At 44.0% G+C, this 25,893-nt stretch overlaps 1 protein-coding gene across 1 annotated transcript in view; it reads right to left on the reverse strand.

Annotated features, from left to right (window-relative positions):
• Nucleotides 1-25,893, reverse strand: part of ELK3 (ETS transcription factor ELK3) — a 62,865-nt gene that overhangs the window by 31,847 nt on the left and 5,125 nt on the right. The window contains exon 2 of the mRNA XM_057740472.1: nucleotides 5,076-5,284. Within this exon, the coding sequence (XP_057596455.1) occupies nucleotides 5,076-5,282 (207 nt within the window). The 5' untranslated portion in view covers nucleotides 5,283-5,284. The remainder of the gene's footprint in view (nucleotides 1-5,075; nucleotides 5,285-25,893) is intronic.

The raw sequence follows: 25,893 nt of genomic DNA on the forward strand, positions 1-25,893 counted from the left end.
GGCACACTGTGATGTACCTGTCATAGAGTCTAATGTCACACCTGCCGCTGAATCTAGTTTGCTGTCCATGTCACGGGGAGCAGTTTTCCTTTAGGAGTCATTGAATCAAACCATCATCTCCAAAGCTCTCCCTCGGTGTGTAATTTTGAAAATCTAAATGCAAGCCCAGGAGTGTCAGAAATATATATACATTTTACAGGTTGACGTGTGTTCCCCAAAAAGGTAGGTTGAAACCCCAGTCCCAGTACCTATGAATGTGACCTTGCAGATGTAAGCGAGTTAAGATGCAGTCGCGAGGGTGGACTCTAATTCAATACACCTAGTGTCCTTCTAAGAGGGAAACGTGGACACAAAGACACACAGGGAGCACCGCGGGATGGCAGAGGCAGAGACCGGAGCTACGAGCCTTGGACCCCAAGGACTGACGACGGCCACCGGAAGCCGGGAAGAGGCGAGGAAGGATTCCACCCAGAGTCTCAGGAGGAACGCGGCCCTGCCAGCACCTTGATTTCAACTTCTGGCCTCCAGAGCTGTGAGAGAATAAACTTCTGGGTGTATTAAGCCTCCCACTTTGTGGTAATTTGTTACAGCACCCCTAGATAATTAACACAGCACAATAACACAAAGGCAGTAACTTTTTGTTGTTAACACTCATTTGGCATCAGCTTACATGATAGAAGTGATCTGAATTTGGGTGGCGGCCACTTCATTATGCAATCCATCTGCGCATTCATTTGCTTCCAGTATTTACTGAGCCCCTAATATGTGCCAGACCCCGTGCACGGCACCAGACGGACGCAAGTGGCTAAGCCCGGAGCCCACGGTGAGGTCGGCTTTCCAAGCATGACGGCCACAGACATGACGGTAGCACCAGGAAGTGAGTGTTCCAAGTGCAGGTGACAGGATGGACTGGCAGGTACTGTGCGCCCTTACCAGGTGCTGAGTGCCTCCTGCACATGGTCACGTGCACGCCTCCCACAGTCCCACGGAGGAAAGTGCTATTTGGTGCCCGCTCCCCCGTCAGGGATCTGGGACTCAGGGATGGAGGCACAGCAGGGCTCGATACCCTGATGGCACTGAGCGCAAAGGGAGCGCGGGGGGAGGGGGGAGGCTCGCTCCACCTGGGGGAGCACGGGGAGGTATTTGATCCAGAGGGGCACAAAGCGTCGTTTAAATATGAAAGCATCTTTGAAAGTTGAATTTTCAAAACAGCCAAAATAGATATCATTAAAGAGCCCCACAAAGGGCTCCTGAGCGCTCACAGGTGAGAAGAGCCGGTAACATCCCGAACACCCCCACCCCACCCCGGATGCAGGATGCTGGCACAAGGGTCCCAACTTTCTTCTTGGCACCTGCCTGAATTAGCGATAAGGAAACTATCCTCTGTATCATTAGTCTGGCTAATACCTGGCAGACCTAACGTGTTTGGACACTGTTCTCAGCAGTGACCACGTGTTAACTCAGCGAATCCCCACCGTAACCCTATGACGAAGACTCCACTCCTACACCCGTTTTACAGAAAAGGAAGCTGAGGCCAAAGGAGATTACGCAAAGCACTCACAGTCGTGGAGCTGGATTCCAATCCAGACTGTGAAGCCCAGAGTTCATGCTGTCATCATCATTCCCACTGCGGTGATCTGCCCCCAGGTGGCAGGGGGAATGTTTTTTGAGGAACAGTGATTAAAGCACCTCAGCCCCAACCTGATACCATTAGGCCATACATTGTTCTCTGATGCCTTCTGCGAAGTTTCGCACGCATTTTCCACTTTTTTTCTTCTCTGCCCATTTCTAAATATTCTGGAATGAGCTAAAAATATAACATATAACACATAAAAATAATGATATCCTCATGCCTGCCTACTCTGGCAGGAAAACTTCCGTATTAGGACAAACCAAGGGATGTGCAGTTTCAGCCAACAGTGAAGAGATGACGGCAGAAAGGAGGAAAGGCAACAGGAACAAAGAATGCAGTCGCTGAGGTGGGGAGTCACCTGATTTACACCACGTGCAGAGCAGGCTCTGGGTGTCAGCGGGAGGGGTGGGGGGAGGGGGACAGGAGAGAAGGGGACTGAAGATGACACTGAAAGGCAGACAGGGTCACAGGAGGGCTGGGTGACCCTGGGAAGCACGTGCAGTGCAGGGTGGGCACAGCAAGGGGTGCCCATGTGGCCAGGGGCTCCACATTCACAAAGACCTTCCTCAAATCTGTCTCTCAAGTGAGAGACCAAACCATTTAAGACTGCCAGTTCTGTGGGTCAAAAATGATCAGATATTGGCAATTTCATACCATTCAACTTATACACACAGTCCCAGAGCAACGCTGGCAAAAATTTTAAATAGTAGGTGTTCATCACAAAATGTAAAATACAATTTTTTAACCTTCTGTCACTATTTCTCCTCCGCCCTCTTTCTCTCCTCTCTCTGTTCTCCCTCTCCCCTCACCGGCTCTTGCCCTACTCCTCTCTTCTCCTTCATCCTCCTCCCCCCCCCTCTTTTTCTTTTCACTTAAAACTATATTTGGTGTCTAATAACCACTCTTACTCATCTCATGAGTTTCATGAGAAAGATTCAGAGGCCTCTGTGTATGTGTACGCATGCGGTGTACACGTTTCCAAGGAAGGACGGAGGGCATCTTCTCCTGGTGGCCAGGCCTGCACAACATGCTGGACAAGAGCCACTCCTCCCTGTCAGTGCCAGCTGGCTGCACAAAGGTCACGTGGCCAGACCTTAGCTCAGCCCCAGCAGGAGAGGAAAGGGACACCTGGGCTGAGCAGGCCACCCTGGCCACTCAGACCCCAGGCTTCACAGTAAACAAAAATTTCTCAGGTTGCAATGCCCACGGTGCTGCCTGATTGCCTACCTGGAACTCAGGGGTTCAGAGGCAAAGGAAACAAACAGCCCAGAAGGCAGGGCACATGCCTTCTGACCAGGAAGGTGGGCATCCTGGCTCTACCACTTCCTGGCTGCAGAAGCATGGGAAAGGTTTCCACCAAACGCCCCCACGTCCTTATCTGTAAAAGGAGGAGATACCAGCAGGACTGTCTCGGGGCGGGTGTGATCCTTTAAAGGAGACCAGGGGTAGGAAGTGCTTGGCACACAGTCCCTTAGACACAGAAAGTCCCAAAGCATGCCGGGCGATTGAAGGCTCTGCAACTGCTTTCCCCAGAGATTTTCAAAGTCTGCCCAAGGGAGAGCAGATGTAGTCTGGACAGCACGGCTTTGCCTGTCTTTTGGGGAGTCAGCTTCAGCCCATGGTCCCTCTTTGTGCTGAAGATACACAACCCTCAGCCCCAAGGCCTGGGCCACGTGAAAAGGTGAAACCAAGTCACAGACACCAAATTCCTGTTCTGTGACACCTTGATTTAAAACAATAAAATTATTTTTTTTTTGTCAGTCTCAAAGCCATGCTCTTAGGCACCCTGCCAGACAGCAAGACGACTGTTTTCCTTCAGAGGGCCCCCATTCCCATTGTGTAACTTAGAACCTGGGGGAAAATGCAAAACAATAAACCATCTGCAAGGCTTTCAGACAGCGCAATTTGTGAGACGTGCTTTTACATCTTGGTAGGACTCTGCATTAAGCCAGCATTAATTAATTGCTACATTAAAGGGAAGCACCTTTAACATTTCAATGACATAATCCTATGCAATTACGATCACACAAAGGAACACTTTATAATTAATGATGCCTCCACTTCCTGAAATGTGTAATCCTTCTGTCTTGAATTCCAAAGAGGCTGGCAGGAGGAAGGCACTAAACATAGATCCGGAACTAATATTTAAATCAGTTTTTAATTCACCTTTCAACATGAAGAGAAAAACGAGAACAAAAGCTTACACTCATCAGGACTCCGAATCTTTATGTCTAGGAGGCTAAACGTTCAGCAACAACAGAGCCCCACAGAAATGGTCAACAGCTACAGGCCTGAAACGATTACCCCTAAAGAGCAATACTTTTGCCCTAACAGGCACATCCACTGCTTTTCCAGAAGCGCGTTACGACTCACCCCAACTGTCCTGGCTTTGGAAACTATGCTGTGTTACTGTGAACTAAGCACTCTGACTTATCTCTGTGACTTCAAAATGAGCATGGTGTTTGTTTTCATTAGGGAATCTTCCCACGGAGTCGCAGGCCCCAGGTACCAAGCACGGTCCTGAGTGCTTCACGTGTGCTGTCTTGCGCAGTTCTTCACAGCAATCCTGAGCCCACATCATTATGAGTCCCATCTTATAAACGAGGATCGCAGGCTCCCAAATGTTAAATTAAGTGCCCCAGGTGCCATCCCCCACCCCCGAAAAGCCTGTCTGAGTGAATCACAAACCAGACAGGATAAACAGACTTTCTAGATCGTCACATTCATTCTGTCAGTCAAGCAACTACCCGTGAGGGAGGCCACGGAACCTCCCTGCATCTAATTTCTGCTGTTAGCAAATTTTTGCAGCAACCACAGACAAAAACGCAGAGGGAACAAAATTTGACCCACGGTAATACCTAAAGGGCTTCCAGGAGAAAAAATCCCTATAGCACAGTTTTTCTTAAAAAACAACAGCAACGGACTTCCTGGGTGGCGCAGTAGTTAAGAATCCGCTTGCCAATGCAGGGGACACGGGTTCGAGCCCTGATCCAGGAAGTGCTGTGGAGCAACTAAGCCCATGCGCCACAACTGTTGAGCCTGTGCGCCACAACTGTTGAGCCTGTGTGCCACAACTGTTGAGCCTGTGTGCCACAACTACTGAAGCCCACGCGCCTAGAGCCCATGCTCTGCAACAAGAGAAGCCACGGCAATGAGGAGCCTGCGCACCACAATGAAGAGTAGCCCCCACTCTCAGTAGCTAGAGGAAGCCTGTGTGCAGCAACAAAGACCCAACACAGCCAATAAATAAATAAATACATGTTTAAAAAAATTAAAAAAAAACAGCAACAATAACAAAATCCACATAACAAAATCCACATAAATTGCCTCTGTGTGATGTCCTAACTAGCTTTACTGTATGCTATCTTCTGCTTTCATCAATGGTTGGTAAAGGTGGCTCCCTCCCCATGACAGCCAGCTTCCCGTAAGGGCAAGAGTTTACCTTGTCATAATAGTATCGCAGGGCTCTGCTCAGCTTGTCATAGTTCATGTTTGTTTTGTTCTTCCGCAGTCCCCACAGCTTGGCCACTTCTTCTGCTTTGAGGAGCTTGAATTCACCATCGTTGGAGGTCCAGCAGATCAGATGCTCATGCTTCTGGTCCAGCAGCAACTGCAACAGGAACTGCCACAGCGTGATTGCACTCTCCATACCTGCTCAGGGAGGGAGGGTCACGTCAGTGCAGGTGCCAAGTCTGGGGGCGTCAGGGGCTCAGGGCGGGTACCTCAGCACCTCCCCCGCCCCCCGGGAACCTAATCAAAAGTTGCTCTCATTTCCATCCCACCAGGCCACTCCCAATCAGGTGCCTTCTGCCTGCAGTTTTGTAAACCCAAGAATTCAGAAACACAGGGAAGCCCTGTGACCCTCGTGTTCACCACACACATCCCAGCAGGTGACCAGGGTGACACTGAGAATAATGTGAAAAGAGGATTAATGAGCTGCCCATTCCTAGAACCGGTCCTCATACAAACGATGCCCCACGTTATCCTTGTCCCGGCTCACGATGATTAACGTGTTCATCCTATCATTAACATCCTATGGGCTCCTTCGCTGGTCAGCCTCTAGGCCATGACTTGTATGAAATGCTGGATCCCGTGATAAAACGTGCGTTTACGTGGGGCCTGGGGTATATCAATTAATGTGTCCACATGAGGAGCATCGCCAGGAAGGGAATTTGTTGGGTTACTCTTTGTAATCCCAGCGCTCTGATAACCCAGCCCAATGCCTGGGGGTAGCATGCACCCGACTGACAGATGTTTATAGACCTGAGGAATCGGTCACTGCCACTTGAAGGGTCGTTCTCTTTCCCAGGCACTTGTCATGTTGCAGATAAAAACCCCATTTGTCACAAGCACAGAGATGGGAAAAGCATTTCTTTGCCCACTATGAGAGGAGAGCCTATCAAATGTTATCTTTTTCCCCTTGACTCTGGTGTGGACTTTGTAGGTGCTGTTCCTTCTGCCTAAAATGCTGTTCCCCAGCTTTGGAGCCTGGTGAACTCCTACTCATGCATCACAACCCAGTTCACATGGGACCTTCTCAAGGAAATTTTTCCCCACTCTCCCAGGCAGTTCCCAACTTCCGACATTTGAGCACTTTCGTGGCAATGGGTACTGATTCTAAAAATAATCACAACAATAATAACAACCCACTTGTCTTATTGACATTTGTACATTAGGAAAGAAGAGGAGGTTGGGCTGGCCTCAAAAGCTTCACCACAGATCAACTGTCATGACTGGACATGTGAAGTACCCTGGGTTTTGATCTGGGAAAGATGGGGGTGAGATTCCAGTGCTGAGCTGAGGAAGCCAGGGATGACCAGAGGGTGGAAAACTGGCTTCTGGCACAGACAGAAGCTTCAAAGGCCAGTAGAGAGGTGGGGACAAAGGCAGAGAGAACTAGGGATCATCCCCTATGCTGCAAGGAGGAAACACTGAAGCCCCAGGAGGCAGCCGGGGGGACATGAACAAGGGAGCAGTCAGAAAGACACAGCACTCTGGGAGGCCCGGAAGCCGGAATGACAGCCTTAGGGAGTCTTATTTGTACCCATATTTTTGTCAGCTCCACACCTCCTCTCTTATGTTTCTCTTAAAGGGGCAGCTTTCAGACTGACAAATCATTTTTCTCCCTTTCCACACGGGAATGGATATGAAAATACCTAGCCCTCCAATAAGTATTCATTTCCTTGTTTCCTTTCACATGTTTAGCCAAAAGGATACATTTTATTGTTTTTCTGAGCAAGGTGGGTTTCTCAGTTAAAGGAAAGCAGATTAGGAATGTTCTTCAAATACCCAGAGGGCACTTTATTTATGGCTCTTTAAAGGAGATATTCTTTACAGAAATCAATCTTCACCACAATGGCCACTCAGTCTGTAAGACAGTAAATCATTTCATTGTTGGATCAAAACCGCCTTTGCATCTCACGAGGCTCGTAAGCACAGCCGCGGTACTACATACACAGCAGCCTGCCAGCTCCAACTCCTAATATGAACTTCTGATGATTTGAGGACCAGCCACAACTTTCTTCCCATCATTGGCACTAAGAGTTGCTAACAGTTGTCTCAAATTCTTTGGTGGTTTCTCAGCCAAACACTTCAGACAGTAAGCTTTAAAATATCTTTAAAACTTTAAGTGGATGCTCTGAGGAACCTGCTCCAAAGGGCAGAAGGCTGTCAGTGGGTTTAGACGTCTGGACGGAAGGGATTTCTGGGTCTGTGGCTCATGCCAGGTAGGAAAGTGGTCAGCCACCTGCACCTCCCGCACCTTTAACTGACATGAGCCACCCTGTTCCAAATGGGACAGGAGGACAATGTAAACATCTCCATGTGTTTTATACTTAGTGCTTCTACCAACCAGGACTCCTCAGAGCTTCTTGTGCTTCCTGGAATCCCCTTCCATGGCGTTCCAACCCTGTGTATCGGAGCCATGTGCCCCGGGCATAAATAACGACGACTTGTATGGTAGACTGGATAAACATTCTCAATCCTCCACTCCTTCTTTCTTTCAAGTGACCATGAAGCAGTGCCCCAGAGTGGGTGGAGTACTTTTTTCCCATCCCACTGAAATTTGGGCTTGGCCGTGTGATCTGATTTGGCCAATGAAATGCTGAGTACAAGTGACACTGTGCCAATTCTCAGCCGAGGTCTAAGAGGCTGCCCATGTTTGCACTCTTCCTCTTGTGCTCCTGTTACTACCATGAAGCTGCTGTCCAAAAATGAGGCATGTGGAGCCAACCTAAGCACAACCCAAAGCCTGGAGCCAAGTCCCACAACCCACAGTCTGAAGCAGCATCCCTAAGGCCAACCAATGAGGAAAATAAATGTCGCTGTACGCCAGTGACTCCCCAGGGCTATTTGTTATGCGGCACCATTGTAGCAAGAGTTGACAATCACAATGCCCAACGTCTTGGTCTAAAATAATTCTCTCTTTGCTGGGGTGCAATATCTTCACACTGTAAACTTACATTCACAGTCATGAAGTGTGTCTAGACATGAAAAACCACGCTATGCAGGGGGATTGGCTGGTCACATGTTTACTCAGAGAGTTACAAGTGGGCCACACAGATGACCACGGGTGCTATGGCCATGGCCCATGGCAAAGGTAGAAGGAGGAAAGAGGGAAAGAAAAGGGAGATGTAAAAGAGTAGAAAGTGAAAAGGCAGAGGAGCAAATGGTGGAGATGGAGACCTCCTCATCAGGAGCCTCCTAGATTTCTGGAATAGGTGAACTGGACTGAGGGGAGGCACAAGCTGAGAACCAGGAATCACAGAACTGCTCCCCACAAACTCTGAGTTTTGGGGAAGCTGGAGAATGCCCCTTCCCTTCCCCCTCTCTCCCCCACACTAAGGTGTCAGAGCCAGGCTACAGCCAAGGATGGGAGGATCCCTCAGAGGGTTGATGTGAGTAACAGGCCTGCACCTGAGGTGACTAAGGCATCAGCCACCCCCGCCTAAAGCACGTCAAGCCCAGTGCTGAGGGCCTCGTTCTCCTCCTCCAGCTCTTCGGCCACTCCTCCACCCGGTGGGTCTGCCGGTTTCAATGCGTGTGCAGTCACACCAATCATTACTGTTAGAAATCCAGCTTTACTGGATGATGAGCCTCAGAGATGAGACTCATTACTCGTTAGTCAGAGATGAGTCTCAACAACACTTCCCTGTGAGCTTACTGAATCTACAAACACCTGTCACCCCCTTCTACACTCGGCAGAAGTCATTCTGGGAGACAGTGGGCCCCCACGGCAGCTCTGGAACCCTCCATACTCTCTGGCCAGAGCCAGTGGTGTGATGGAAATGGGCGCGAGTCAGTGGGCGAGTGGGGACACGGCAAGGGCAGGGGGGGATGCGGGGACAGGCCACCAGTTGACGTCACTGCTGCTGTTCCTGCCATTAAGGGTACTTCCTGTTCCTTTGATTTTAGTTCCAACCTTAACTTATTTTAACTAGGATTAAGTTTCATCACTTACACAGTTGTTTTCACATACAATCATGCTTCACGTTCTATGACACCTCTACCAGCAACAAACTTTGCCCCCCCCGGGGACACCGGCAAAGAAAAAGAGTCTCACATTGTGACTGGGGAATACAACTCTCCCCCACAACCACCAACACATATTAGCAAACTCACCCAAGTGAAGATTTCTCTCACCAGAAAAAACATTTGTGTGTGTTTTTTTAAATTAATTCCTTGATGCCTAGAATCCTTAATAAAGTCCTGTATTTTAACATGCGGATACAATCAAGTCCAATTTATCTGGCTGCCATTATAAGGAATGTGTATAATTCAGACAGCCTCCTGTGACCCTTATTAAATAAAAAGTTCAAGAAAGTGCTGATACTTGAGGTTTATGTTTGATATATTATTATACAAATGGGGGTCTGTTTTAAGTTAAAATGTTTCATCAGCCTAGCCTCATTTAGCTGACTTCCCACAAATCTCCACTTAAAATACACAGAATACATGAAAGAAATGCTATTAATTTTTGAAAAATATATTTTCCAAATCAAATTTTTGGCTAACTAGAAAATGCTTTTTCTCCCCCCAGACCTTATTTTGAATGGTTGAAATTTTATCAGGTATTGTAATGCCATTCCTTTTTTCTTTTTAGTTGATAAAATTTAATTTTCAATATGAACACATGATCCTTTGAAATCTTAAATCTCATAAAATGATTTGACAGCTGCAAAACCATCAACTGATGATTTTAAAATTATTTTTAATTTCACGGAAAGCACATGATTCTATTCTTATTTTATTTTTTCCTCTTTTTCAATTTTAATTTTTTTATTGACTGAAAGAGTCTCTCAATTCTGTCGTGCTTGTAATGCTATCCTTAATGCGAAATCAAACTCTGTATTTTTATATTCAGGAGGATCCACTTACAAAGCATCACTGCTCTTACCGGAAGAGGTGCCCTCTGCATTAGATACTTTCTGTACCCCCCGACTGCACCTCAATCCCGCCGTCTGCTGTGCACAGTCTCTCTCTCACCACTTCTACTGGAACTCACCCAAGACCACAGCCACAGCAGCTGGTAAGACCTCCTCCAGGCCTCTCCAGAGAACAAAGCTACCTGCTATTTGCCCCAACTGTTCCTTTTCCTTTGTAATTTATAGCCTAGATCTTGCCACTGTGGAGGATAGTTAGATCATTTTGAACAGTTTGTCAAATCTGAATAATACATATACCTCCTTTTAAAAGAGCAGGAGGTAAAAATAGGTTCCCATGTTGACATGATTTTCACTAAAATTTTTTATTATATACTCCCTTCCATACAAAGAAGAACAATGGATACGAGCACCTCAATGTTTATAATTCTTATACAGCCAGATGAAATTTACAGATATAATAGATTGCTCCCACCCTATTCAGATTAATGGTTAATTTTGTATATGACACATGATGTTTTGTTGAAAGGCAACCAACAAAAAGTTTATGGCGATGTAAGTTATTTTAAGTAAGATGTGTTTATATGATTATACCCTACAAAAAGGAGAGAGACTCAATTCTCTCTCCATTTTTTTCAATTTTTTTTTTCTGAGTGTCCATTTTATGCCAAAACACCCTCTGGGTATTTGGGACACATCAGAGAACAAAGGCGATGAGGACCTCTGTCCTCACGGAGCTTACATTCCAATGGGAAAAGACCGGCCATAAACAACAAACATGTGACTATTAAAATACATAGTATGTTGGAAGAATAGTGTGATGGGGAAATGCAACCAGAGCAGGATAAGGCAGTGGGAGCCTGGGGTGTGTGAGCAGAAGGTCACGGAAGGCTTCACTGAGAAACTGAGTTGAGAAATACCTTTGTTAAAAAATAATTTTCAAAATGGGTAAAATCATGGCTCTCCTACAGATATTAAAATGAAGACATGTTAAAGATTTTATTTCACTCATCAGTCAAGCAGGGAACTTGGCAGATGTTCTAAAGAGTTCAAAAAAGAATCCAAATAATAAAGCCATTTATAAATTAGGAATATTAAAGTGAATGCACAAATAGGGGTGAGAGAGGAGTCAACTGAACACTATAAGATAAAATAGAATTTGCATATCTATAGACAATAATTATTTTGCTATCAGTTATCTATAATTAACAGGATTGTAAAATAGCTTCCATAAAACAAGAATCACATCACCCAAACGGGTTTTTCTCTAGAGACTAGACAGTGCAGTTTTTCATGGAAGCACAATTATTTTCTACAACTTGCAGCAGGTGAGAGGATGAACCACTTCCGTCTACTTGGAAGGTTATATAATGGGTAAAAGCATATTGAGAGCCAGACTCTCTGGGTTCAAAGGCAAGTACCAGTCCTGTCTGGCTGTGGGACTTTGAGTAAGTTACTTAACCTTTTTGTGCCTCAATATCCCCATGAGGAAAATGGGAATGATGATAATAAAAGTATCTCCCTTACAGGGCAGTTGCAAGGATTACATGCATTACTAAGAATGCACTTGAACTATACCTGGTACACAGTAAATGTTATTCAAATGTTTACTATTATTTTTTAAGCAACAGGAAAACCTCTTCATAGAGCCTGCTGTGAGGACATTTAGCCTTCACCTAGCTCAAAGGCATCATTTAGCTATTGTATCCACCTTGGTTCTTTGTTCATTAGGCAATGACCTCAATACAGGCACTGAAATCCAGGGAGAATCTTCAGCTATTTGACGGCTGTTTTTTATAAGGCGACCTGAAATATGTTGGTGTGGGTTTTTTTTTTTTAAAGACTATCATCAAAACATGAAAAAATATTAACAGATACACATATATAAAACAGATAAATAACAAAGACCTAATGTGTAGCACAGGGAACTATATTCAATATCTTGTAATAACCTATAATGGAAAAGAATCTGAAAAACTATATATATATATATATATATATATATATATATATACACACATACGTACACACACACACACCTGAATCACCTTGCCATACACCTGAAACAAACACTATAAATCTACTATACTTCGATTTTTTAAAAAATGAAAACAGATTTCCAAAATTATGCGTCCTTTCCACCTTAAAAAAGAAAAGGGTGAGAGGAGAGAGGCAGACGCTCCCCACAGTGGGCAGGGCGGCGTGGCGGCAGCAATGGCAAAGGCCGGAGCAAGAATCAGTGTGGGGCCCTGGAGGAAAAGGACCTGCAATCTACCCAGAGACAACCTCCAACTTGTGCCTGAAAAACAAAGTCCACCCGGGACTCACAGGTACAGAGGACAAAATAGTGGTTACCAGTAGGGAGGGGTTACCAACTACTACATATAAAATAAAGAAGCACAGGGCAGGGACAAGGCGGCAAAGTAGAAGGACATGAGCTCACCCCCTCTCACGGACACACCAGAATCACAACTAACTGTTGAACCACCACCGATAAAATAAATAAGCTACGAGGATATGTTGTACAGCACAGGGAATATAGCCAGTTTTATAGTAACTATAAATGCAGTTTATACAATGTTTTGAATCACTCTGTTGTATGCTGGAAACTAATATTGTAAATCAAGTATACCTCAATTAAAACAACAACAACTAAGTCCACCCAGTGGAGAGGTTACTGTGCTCCTTCAAACTCCGCCAAGTCTCCAGCAGCTGCCAGGCTGCCAGGAGAGTCAGTCCTGCCCCATGGCTGTCAGCATCACCTGGTCACCCTGCAGCAAGGAGGGCTCACGGTGAAGCTGATGGTAGATGCTAATGCCTCAGGGACCACCGCTTTGCACAAGTCTAGGGGCCCTAGTGAGTCTGTATCTATAATTTGGTGAGGGCCTGTACAAACAGGATTTCCCCAGATTGTTTAAGCTTCACCTCCCCCCACCCCAAACTTAGACCTGCCCCTTCTCAGGCTGCCTCTTCCCTCCTGGAAGCTGCCTTCTTCTTCTCAGAAGCAGGCGTTCTCTGTATCTGCCACAAGGTGGCGCCAGACATCCTAACGTGAGACAGGACTGCACCGAATATTTACGCAAAGCATGAGGTTTTTGCTTCCATTCTCAGAAGTCGAAATACCCACTTATTTGCTCTTCTTTATATCCGTGGCAACCTAACACTTCTCTTTGCGTGTTCCTGGTTTCATTTTTTTAAGTTACATTCAGCTGGGGGTTGAGGGGGGTCAGAATGATTATCTTAGTAAAGCTTACGTATTGTGGGAACTAGAGAAATTAGCTAACGTCAAAAAAAACTCAATTAGTGGGAAATGAGAGAGCCCAAGGAAAGGAGAAAAACTCCTGTGTAAGAAACAAAGTAGGCGCTCAGCAAGTTCATGTTTTTTTACTTGTTAAAACTTGCACGGTTACAGAAGTGAGTATGAATGTGAACACTTCACACTGAAAATTCTCTTAAGTTCAATTCCTCAATCCACAGCAACATCTACTAAGTATTTCTGTACTGTTATATTATATTATCTGATGTGTCCAAGGGAAACATCAGAAACCATCTGCACTCCCAGTGCAGGGGGCCAAGGTTCGATCCCTGGTCAGGGAACTAGATCCCACACGCCACAACTAAGAGTTCATATGTTGCAACTAAAGACCCTCCATGCTGCAACGAAGATCCCACGGGCCACAACTAAGACCGAAGTAGCTAAATAAATAAATATTAAAAAAAAAAAAACCCAAAACCCAAAAAACCTGTACTTAAGGCAAGGAATTGCAAAACAACAATCTGTACCATTTGAGGTCTGCAATAACTCAGCACAGAATAATTTTAGGTCATTAAATCAATAAGGATATTTGGTAACTAAGCAGCACAAACTGAAGTCTTTTTTTTATTATTTTTGAGGTGAAACTAAGATTATTAACATTTATTTTCAGAAGACATTTTAATTGTCAAACACTGCATGTAAAAAAAAAATACTAATCTGTGAGGCCAAGTTCAAGTCCCTCAAAGCTCTTTTTATCTATTAAAAAATGTTTATATTCTCATTCATTCTGTGAATATCTACAGATTGTCCATGCTTTGAAGAGCAGAGTGAACAGGAAAAGAGGGAGAGCAGCCATCGCTCAGCCTACTTTTTTACCCTTTATATTTCACAATGTTTTTCAAATCTGGTTTTTCAAATAACTCTTCTATCTGAGGACAGAGATTTTTCCGGGGAAATTACAGATAGCCACTGTAATAACAACATCTGCTATTTACCATGTGAATGATCCACCCCTCCTTCCTTCTGAAACTGTTGTCTGTGGGTAAATGAGAAGCAACTCAACTGGTTTGTTGATGACTTTTACATGGGTGAATTTCCTTTGGAAAAGTAAATGGACGGCTACATTCACTCTGGCTGGGAAAGTGTGTGCCAGCCATTCTACTTCCTCCCACATCCGTATATTCAGGCCATTTCCCACCCCACCCCACCCCACTATTGCACACTCAGCCCTATCTTATCCCACATTTTCAGGCTAGGCCCACATGGAGATGGGAAAGGGCCTATTCTTGCTCTAGGCTGCCTCACATGGATACCCCTTGGGTCCCTCATCTGGCAACATCCCCAAACTTCCCAATGTTCCTGGTGCTGAGTGTGTTCTTCCTGGGCTAGAAGAAGAGGTGGTGATCAATCCATAGGGTTAAAAAAAAAAAATAACTGGTTGTCCCAGATGCACCCACCTGTTTCTCTGCACCTGAGAGAAACAGGTCGATTTGAATGGGATGGTGTATGGCACACTGCCCTGTGCATTGTGAGCCTTCAACAGGGCTTAGATGCGGCCCGCACCTGTGCCTTCTATGAAGCCGTCAACAAGGCTCCCACAAATGCAGCTGTTTCTTGCTAGTCATCACGATATCAGCATCACCCAGCAATTCCAACACAGCACCTGGCAAACACCAGGCATTCAATAAAAAAGTGGGCTGTGAATCTCAATTTCTTTACCTTTAAGGTAAGGACTGTAATACCTGACTTCAGAGACTCTTCTCTCATGTGCTAAAAAGCCCAGATATTAAAAAAAAGAAAAAAGAAAAAAAGCCCAGATACAGAAGAATTTTATTTTTCCCTTTTTTCCTCGGGAGAAGGACGAACTCGTCCACTTCATCTCCCCAAGTGGCTTATCAGGTAGCCGCACAGAGTGTACGATCTGTAGTCCTCCACATACAGAGACATCTCGATTTAATCTCCTCTTTGAAAACATCAGACACAATTTTATTGGGCAGTTAGAGGAACACAGCCTGCTAGATCAAAGCGGCCAACTGGTCACCCAGCCTTCCCAAAGTGGGGCTGTAGTTCATTACAGCCAATCGGTTAACCGCATTCACCTCCCTCGTATATCAACATGCCCAGGAAACAGACTCAGAAGTCCTGGGCACTGCAGGGAACATCTTGTCAGGTAACCACCGGTATTAAAAAAGCAGACCACGTCTTGAACGATGAGTAGGGCTGTAAAAAATCAGAGGTTCCTACAACCTGGGAGAATCCCCAGGTCCTCCCATAGAAGTACAGGCTCTGCTGACAATGCTTTCCCTTTAAACAGATGGGTTGCTCCTTCCCAGACGTTTCTGGACTAAAACCCAAACCTTCACTTTCTTTGCAATTGTTTTTGTTGTCTGTGTTGTGTGCAAGGACCTTAATTCTGGCTTGAAGCACGTCCCCCTTCAGCTCTCATACTCGGTAACATTCAGCTTCCTCTTCTTCTGCAGGTTGCAGGCAGGAAACTGGAAAATGGGCCACAGGAAACCTGGCCTCCTACATCTGTCCCACTTTGTAAGTGCAGCTCTGGTTTCATTTTGCCTTGTGTGTCAGCTCTGTTTTAACCCTCAACACGACGGCCAAACTCTGCTTTCTGAAAGAACACTGCTACTCTTATTGCCCAAGGAAACTCATTGAGACTTTTTTTTTCTTCCTCAGAGTAATTAACCATATGAATTCAACATGGAAAAAAATACTAAGCAAATTCTCCTAACAAGTAAGTCATTTGGATCAAAGGAGTATGGAGCTAGAGAAATGACACATTCAATGTGATAAAACTACTACTAAGTCCCCAGTGATAATTTAAGACTGCTTCATAATACTGTATACGGCAGAAGTTATTTTATATCAGTATGATTACCAGTGGTCCAAGGCTGCCTGACAAATTTTAACTTTCGAGGCTGTGATAAATAACATATGAAAATAAACTATAATCATCCCTCATTATAATCTCTCTCATAATGCTATTTCAAATTATGTTTCTTAACCATATCACCAACTATTAGGTTGAACCACATGAAACTGTTTTTATGGGTCAAAAACAGTCAAATACCAGCAATCTCATAGAGTCAATCTAAAGTATAACTACACCCAGAGAACTGATCCACATACACACATACACACTCATCCCCAGGGCAGTATCTTCTTCCTATGTTTGGGCCATGGACCCTTTTTGAGAATCTAACATTCTCTCTAGTGGGGAAAAAGAAGATATATTTAAATGCTAAGGATAATTTATAAATCTCAAAGAGCCCCATTCTAAGGGAAATGTTAGCTATATCTTTCCCCACCAGCAATACTGAGTGTCCATGGAATTCTCAAGAATAGGGCTCCTAGCAAAAAATCCATAACTTCTTTAAAGAGGAGCTTTTTTTTTTAATGCTAACATTTGATGAGCATTTACTATGTACCAGGCCTTGTGCTGAGCGCCTCGTACACGTTGTCTAAATTTGATACTCCATGACTTAACAAGGTAGAATAAGGCGCACCCAGCCACGGGAGTAATATGAGAAAACAGAGACTTGTATCCAGGGGCATCTGGCTCCAACATCCAGCTTCTTAATCACCACACATATTCCCCCCCCCCCCCCCCCCCAGCAGATGCTTCACTTCTTATATGCACACTGCCCTGCTCCTAAAAGTCCTATTTTAACACAGAGGATGATAGGACATTCCCATGAGGAATCACATCAGGAAGTTTCCTTGTTCATCTCTGGCTTTGCCTCATCTGTGACTCCAGTTGTTCCAACTGGTTCTGTTTTAAGAAAGTGTGAATCCATCCCACTATCATTTAGAAAACAAACAAAAAAACACTTTCCCTTTTGAAAAGATCTACTATTGGTTTAAATATGCAGTAGCTTCATCCAATGCTAAATAATCAAGGTTGCCTCTTGATGATGAGGACAGGACGTGAGGAGCAGCGCCTTCTGTAACTTAGCTCCTTCTCAACAGGAAAGACTCACCTTCCCGTTCAGTGTGCGCACAATGGACGGTGGAACAGGAGGAGGAAAGTGCGAAATGAAAGGTAGGTGATCTCCCCTGGCCCCAGAGCGGGCCCCAGACCTGCATGCATCTCACGTAACAATGACATGAATCATGAGAAACACTTCACTGCGAACAGGGACAGGCTGGGGGAGGCCCCCAGGGAACACGGACCCCACTGAAACGATGTGACTGATGGGACTTGGTGAGCACCCAGCATGGGCTAAAAATTTCCCCTTTAAAAACAAACACCTCTGGGGAAGCCCTGTTTCAGGTTCTAAGAAAGCAATATTTGGGATTTCATGGCGTCTCATGATATGCACATAAAATTAAAAAGGTGTTTTGCATTCAGTAAAACTTACTTAAAATCTTGTTAACTGTTCTTAAATTTGAGCTTAAATTTAATGAGCTCCCTAATTTCCAGTGGGTATTTCCCCCCCACACTACTCTTGATTCTTATATTTCATAGACCTTTGAATGGAAAATCTTTTGCCTAAGTTTTTATCCTATTAATATTAATAAAATTTGATCCTGTGTGCAAGTCGGAACATATAAACTCTCATCGTAGCCATGACCTTAAAGAGTTGCGTGATCTCAGGCAGGATGTTAACTTCTTTTAACTTCTTAAGTAAGGCCAACCCTATCCCCCTCCGTACATGAGGCTTAGCAAACTAAAAAAATATTTATGGCTAAGAGTATTTCAGAAGTAAAAATCTAAGATATCCTTTTGATCAATACATCATGTAAATGATCTTCTTTAAAAAATGGGATAATGCCTTCAGCTTCAAATAAAGCCTTCACAGAGATTTTTTAAATCTGTGGTTGCCTTAACGTCAAAAAATGTTTATTTGCTTACTTTGTTTAGTTTTGCAAAAATCGAAAATAAAGGAAATCTTACATGCCACTTCTACTAGAGTGAAACCATAACCTTTCAGATAAACTTGAAAGCTTTTCTGTGCTAAATAAATAAGTTGGTGAAGGCCACAAGTATATTACCACCCAGTGCAGTACGAACACTTTTGCATGATACAAAATGATGGTGGTTTTTCCACATCCAGAAACTGAAACATTTCCTGCCAGAGCATCCTCCAAACTCTTCTATTGTGTTGAAACTCTAAAATCTTTCTAAATCAGGACTTCCTCCTATTATGCTTCAGAGGCGTCTTTCTGGGAAGGGTAGATCCAAGGCAAAAGGTAGGAATTCCTGCAGCACCACCCAGTGGAAACATTAGAGAAAAAAAAAGGCAAGATAAAGCATGTTTTAATAAAAGAAAATTCATGTCCTAAGCTCTGCTAATTAAAAATCTGGACAGTGTGCTTTTTCCATCAATGGCAACCAGCAATATGCTTTGCTTAACAGTAGTGCCCGTCTTCCTTGGGCCATTCCTTAAATGCCACCCACACAAATGATCGTCAGCATCACATCTGCCTTGTCTCACAAGTGTGCACACGCACTGGGCCGACACCACGACCAGGGAGGAAGGAGTCCCGGGTGGGGTCAGGTATGGCCTGCGACACCATCCCTTCCTCTCAGAAGGATCCCCAAGGGACCGTGGGGACCAGGAAATCTGCACAGCTGTGCTCGGCGTCTCAGTACAGCTGCACTGTCGGGCATTTCCTGGCAGAAAGGTAACCATCTGTGCATCTTCCCCTTTCCCTGGTCTGAATACACCCAGTCTGGGCCACCTCCAACATCTGCAGGCACGTCTACCTCCCTCGGTCCCCGCGGGGAAAGGCTCAGAGCCTCTCCTCCCCCTGTGGCCCTTCTCTCTAGTTCCCCCCAAACTCTCTCCACGGTGACCCTGCTTCTGCTCCCCTGTCCCACCAAAGCTTCCCATGGGTCATCTCGGTCCGTCTCCAGTTCACTCCCTGCCATCATCAGAACATGTCTCTTCACTAGTGACTGCTTCTCACGCACCCATGACACATCAGCCTACTGATCTTGGGAACGGGATGGAGCAACAGGAACCCTTGACCCTCTCCTTCCAGCTTTCCTTCCCAGAGAGCCATAGCAGAGGCCAGGAGAGGGAAAGAGCTGTGATCTTCCCAGAGAAACTGGGAGCTCTCTCGTCTTCTGTACAGAATTTAACATAATAAAGTATCATTTCTTCAATCACGTCTGGATGGTTAAGTCCCTGAAGAAAATGGTCCCCAACATCAGCACTCCTGGGAAAATTATCTTTCCCTCTTCCTGGAATAAATCCACCAAAACCATTTTATGTGTCTTTTAAAAACAGAAAATGATACTAGTTAGCTGATTTTGACATCGGTTCGAAATATATGATCTGTGTTAAAATGTTACAATGTAGCATATCTGAACTGATAATTTACAAATGGCTAATAGTGTTATAAACCCCTTTTCCCCCTTTTTGTGAAGCATAACATTTCACAAACTGTGCTAGTTTCTGGAAATGTCACGATTTGGCTGGAAAATATTAACATTCGCTAGTCTTTGAGTCCCACTATATATAGTACTGTTGCAAAAATAGTTACAAGTTACTGGTATTTGTGATATCTTCTTTAGGGATCTTGGAGAAGCACAAAGCGCTGCCTTCCAGGGGGTGGTTACCTAAGCAAAGACCTGCACATTTCCAGATCCTGCGGTCACTTTAGAATCACTGTTTTTCCTCATTGCTCTTCTTGGCAAAACTCTTGCATGGTTTAGAAAATGCAAATTCTAGGCCTCAACATTTAAACATAAATCTGGTATGATAATATATTCACGCTGGAAGGGATCTATAAAAAAGCGACTCTGCAGTCTTCAAAATATCATCACCTGCTCATGTGGTGGACATCTGTGGGGGATTTTAGCTGCATCTAAAGTCATGAAGGTAGACTCTCCCTTTTACAGCGTTACTGTCTCCATGTACATCTCTCTCCCACATTTTTGTACAGATATCAAGTTTAGCTACATATGATGAGTACAGTGCCAAAATGCAGAGTTTCTTCTAAATTTAAATAACTGCTAATAAAATTCTTCTTCACATGAAGCAAAACTACAATGGCGTTAAGGTAAAACAGCAAGCAAAAGGCATCTCGTTTTTCACAGAACATCCATTTAAAATCTAGCCTGACTTGTAGACAAACTACAGTAAGTGGAACACATTTAAAATATCTTGATGTTTCTGTTGAGTACAATTATTTGTTAAAAAAAAAAAAAAGGTTGCAAAAATAGACAGTGAGCCATTTCAAAACTAAATAATCTTCCCCAGCACATTATACTTAAAACCTGTTGATTAACCTCCAAACTGCAATGAATAAATGAACAAAATAACACTGAAACTGTCATCAAGTACAGGACCGAGAGTTCATTCATTCGTGTCAGGCTGATGTTGTGCACACACGTTTCCTTCAAGAAGCCAACAAAAGCATCCCACGGAAAAGAACGGCTGTTGGTGGCACCAGCATCCAACATCAGATATGCACCTCAGGCCTCCTCATGGCCCTTAATTCCCATTTGGGAATGTGTGATCCACTAAGTCAGCTTAGCCTTTTTTTTTTTAATGTCACATATGACTTGTTCCTCTGCTTACTCTTCCAGTAATTGTTCCACGTAAATACATTAACTGTACAAAATAAATGCCAGCTTCTGCTTTAGATGATTTTCCCCTTTGCTAAAGAAAACCCCCCCTTCTGTATTTTAATCATTTGGTACATGTACGATCTTCACATCAAGGTCTTGAAGTTTCTACTTTCCTAAAGACAAATTGGTAGGTCTTAATATTTAGGTTAAAAAATAAAACAAAACAAAGGATGTGGCAAAGCCTGGAGGAAGATGCTGTCCTTGTGGTTCAGCTCTGATTTAAATCAAAGCAGGGCAACGCGCTTGAGAGTGAGACACTGAGCTTTTGAGAGCCCTGGTACTCTTGGGTCATTTTGTTTGACTCAAGACATCTTTTAACAGCACATACTTTGGTAATGAAAGTAATTCACCTCAAGAAATTGTTGGGGACTTCCCTGGTGGTCCAGTGGTTAAGACTCCGTGCTCCCAACGTAGGTGGCACGGGTTCGATTCCTGGTCGAGGAACTAAGATCCCACATGCCACAAGGTGAGGCCAAAAAAATAAACAGTAAAACAGGAGAAAAGTTCACTTAAAATATATATACATATTAAAAATTGTTAACACGCTTCAAAATTACTCAGTGTATCCAAGGATCATAAATGCAGAATTGAGAATTAGCGCTAAAGAGCCTAAAGAAGTGAATGAAGCAAAGTCAGGAATGCCAAGTGGCTGCCTGAGCAATGCTTCTGGTTTTGCCCCGACTATCAGAGGAAGTGGGCACATCAATGACGCTCCTCCCTCCTCTAGAGGCTCAGCATGGATACAACAGCGTCTCTCTCTCTCTCTCTCTGCCTAGGGTTTAATCAGTTCCAACCCTGTCTCAGAATGTCACTTGGAGAATCTGAAGATGTTTGTTCTAAAATGCTTTTAAAAAGAAAAAAAGAATAACTCAGCCATGCTCTACCACCCAACACCCTCTGGTCCAAATGATCAGTATCTGGAGCTTGAAAAACAGGCAGGAACATGAGCAAAAATGACTTCCCCGCAACACTCATGAATTCTAGATTCCAGAGGATTTCAAAATGCAAGACCACATGAGAAGATAGAGGAGCCGCATCCACGCACAGTCTTCAAATAATACTAAACGGTTTGGCCCCTTCCCGTATGTTCTTTCTGGGGCTTGCTGACATTGTGAGGCATCTGAGATCTCCCCACTCCTGAAAATTATATCAGAAATCCAAGTTCTGTCTTGAGTTCTCACAATGAAATAATGATTCTTTGGGATGAGTTCTCATAATGAAATAATGATTCTTTGGGATTAGCAAACATTCCCTTATGCTCCAATCCTCTGTACAGAACTGGGGCTTGAATCCTATACGAGAAGACTGACTTTACAAGGAAGGAGCAAAAACTGATCACATGTGGTCCCATTCTCTTAGACTCACGCATTCCTCTTGTAGCTACATCCACGGAGGCACACCCAAATGCACGCACGCACGCACACACTCCTCATCTTATCTCCAACAAGCAGGGCTTATGTTTTAGCCTCCAAATGCAAACCTTCCAAACTCCAGTAAGGGGACAGTGGGGAAGTCACATTTCCAGTTCACTGAGTATTAACCAGAGACGTGTTCTTCTTAACTACTAGTGTTAGGAAACTGTTCTCACATCTACAGCCCTTTCCCTCGCCTAATAGAGCTAACAGCGCATTCCGATCCTTCTGGGCCCTGGTATCACCATTCTGACGATGAGGAGGATGTACAGGTGTAGACAATGTAAGGATTCCTGCAGTTACCTGGGAGCACATCCTGGAATAAATTCTGGGGCTTGTTCTGTTGTGATTGTTGTTGTCTTAATCTCTCTTCCAGACAATGACGTGCAGCGAGAAGAAAAATCTGCTTCATTACACATTCTGGTTAATCAAGGTTTGACTATCAACAAACCACTCCTTGGCAAAACCCAGCTGAAATTAACAGCAGCTCTAGCCCTCGACTGAAAATAATTTCGGTATTTAATTATTCATCCTTTCATCATCACACAGGCAGTGTCTTATTCTGAAACTCAATCTGCAATGTCACTTGTTAATTATAAAAAATTATGGACAAAAGCCACACACACAGGTTCTGGTGTAAGGGAAGAAGCACTTTCAACAGTGAACATTATTGGAACTCAGCCCAAGGGACCGACAAAGATTTGGTCAACTGAAGTCTTCATAAAGGACTACCATGCTTGCTGTAGAATGATTAACTTTAGTATGGAAAAAACTTTATATTGAGATTCTTTCAAGCTGTACTGTCCTATAAATTAGCTAACTGTTAACCAACCACTCTGAGTACAACACTGATATCAACAACAGGGCTAAAGTTTGTCCTCTCAGATTTAACACACTAACCTGATTTCTGTACATTCACTTTTCCTAGAAATCTGGACAAAAACTCTGGAAAATGACATATCCTCTTTAGAGGATCTTCTTGGCTGTCTCTTTGGTCTAACCAAGAGCTATGCCTCTTATTAATTCAAATAACTGTCTAGAAAAGAGTTGGATTTAGGCATAGCAATAAAGTGCTTCAGCAAGCCCACTGGCAAAATGGGAGGAGAGGAGCTATACTGACAAAGTTTTCCCCCTTCAGATTGCTTTTAACTCAATGAACGCCAGGTATTGTACAAAGGGCTGGGTCAAATACAAGGATGAGAAAAGCAGACGAGGCCCAGAGGGAGCTTACAGACTGATGGGCAAGACAGATGTGAAACACATCTTGATACCTACACATGCAGATATCCCTAAGTTTCTGAATCTAATGAATTCCAGGGTTTGGACAGTGATTTCAGATAACAAGGGGTAGCCTGCTATCAAATCTACTTTGTACCTGGATAAGGAGTATTAATGAATAATGAGGAACACCAGCCCTATCTCCAGAAATATGTACCTGAAACTGTTTGGTACCTGTGCTTGGATCGTAAGAATCTGCAGAGGGAGAATTCAGGTAACAAGGAAACCTGTAAATAAAAAGCCTGAGGCAAGGGCTCTGAAGGCCAGAGACGGATGACTGGGGAGATCTAGTCTGGTAGACCAGCAGAGGCTTCCCCAGGGAAGAGATGGTTGAGCTGAGACCTGACGGATGACTACACACGGGCTCGAAAGTGGACTGAGAGAAACCGATGGGGATGGAAGACCAGGAGGAAATTCCCAGAAGAGAGAACAGCATTTGGAAGGGCCCCGTGGCCAGGGGCCACGTTATACCTTTGAGGAATTGAGGAAAGGCCAATGTAGTTGGTCTAAATCATAGTGTGCTGCTCACATTAGAGATGTTTGGTCTCTATCCCAGCGGAAGCCACCGGGAGATCGTCAGCAGAGGAGCGACAAGGTCGGATCTGTGTTTGAAGGGCTGCTCTAGCTTGTGGGTGGAGACGGGACCAGAGGGGGTGAGGGGAAATGTGAACCCCTCAGGGCCAGCGGTGGAGGATGGACAGCATTTTTCAAAGACTACCAGGAGGGAAGAGTAGAGAGCCGACTTGGGGATCAAAATCTTATCTGGGCCTACTCAGCACCCACGCTGGAGACAGTCACTGGTGTCCCCAAGAATGAGGCAGTCGTGGTCTTCAGAAATGAGTCGTGCCTGTCACGAACCTCAAAAAAAGGAAAGGAGGCACAGCAGCTGATACTGACCTTCCCTTAGGTGCTCCTTATTCAATAAGGGGCCGACATGGGACTGTAGGGGAAACTGAAGGGGAACCCCTTTTCCCGCTACAAAACAAGTTTTAAAAATTGCTGTATATGTCTCAAAATCAGCATTTTGGGGACGACAACAAACTTTCACTTTACACCTTCACAGCTCCTAGAAGAATTCAAGTTCTTTATTCTAAAAAAATCATCCACGAATAGGACTTTGCACTGGAAGGGACTACCCCTACCTCTCTGCTCCAACCACTTCACCCTCCAGCCAGGGAAACTGAGGTCCAGGGAGATTAAGTGATATCCTCTAGACACAATTGGTTTTAAAGGAATCTGCTTTCTCCCCGCAGCATACATATTACTTTTGGTTAGCTTCAGTGATATTAAACAGTGTAGAAGAGATTTTCCCTCTTATTGGATGTTGAGGAAATCCACACATTCTGATGATTTATTTTTAAGCAAGTAGATTAAATAAAAATACTGCAGTGTTTTATCCAGGTGCTCTGCGGTATAACAACATGGTAGAATCATGAAATTGCCATAATACAGTCAAAGACAGCCAGGGAGTGTTTTGGGGTGATAGAAATATTCTCTACTTAGAGGTAGGAGGTGGGGATTACATAGGTGTATACAATAACATTTAAGATCTGTGCAGTTTCATGTAAGTGATACATCTGTGAAAGAAATAAAAAGACACCAAGGGTCTCACATTCATTCCATTGTTTGGTGAGGTTAGGGGTCATTTACTCCAAACAGTGTAAGAGAAGGTATCAGATAAGTGTGTTTTATACCTACCCCATCGCTCCCATATTTATACCTGGAAAATCAGGAATTGTTCCTAGATATAACAGCTTTAAAAATACTTAGGATGCTATGTGTTTTAGAACTTCTTTTTAGAACATGTATGTGAGTAAATTCATTTTAGTCCAATTCAAATCAGAATATATTAGTATAACCATCTTAATTTCTTTAAAAATATGCAAATAAATCTCACAGCCAATTATAAAACAACCCCATGTAATTCCCAATTTAATAATGTAATTGCTTTCCAGCAATTGTAAATTAAAACATATAAAGCGGTCAATGAGTAATTCCTAGTGGCAATTTCAACCAAAGTACAATTTATTGAAACGATCAATTCAAAGTATATTTTCAAACTGCTGACATATAGATAAGTTTCCAGTAATGGATGAAAGGCCATTTGCATTTTGGCTGTGGGTAGGGATAATGGGGTGTCAAATTTCTACTTAAAAGACTGAATGATCTACCATTTTTGAAGGCCCTTGGGATTTGTTAACAGTGCACCCCAGACGCAGAGAACACACTATGGTTACCGAAGGGGGAATGGGGGTGGGGAGGGATAAATTAGAAGGCTGGGATTCGTATATACGCGCTACTATACAAAAAATAGATAACCAACGAGGACCTACTGTATC

This window comes from Hippopotamus amphibius, chromosome 7, assembly GCF_030028045.1.
Source record: "Hippopotamus amphibius kiboko isolate mHipAmp2 chromosome 7, mHipAmp2.hap2, whole genome shotgun sequence".
NCBI classification, from domain to species: domain Eukaryota; kingdom Metazoa; phylum Chordata; class Mammalia; order Artiodactyla; family Hippopotamidae; genus Hippopotamus; species Hippopotamus amphibius.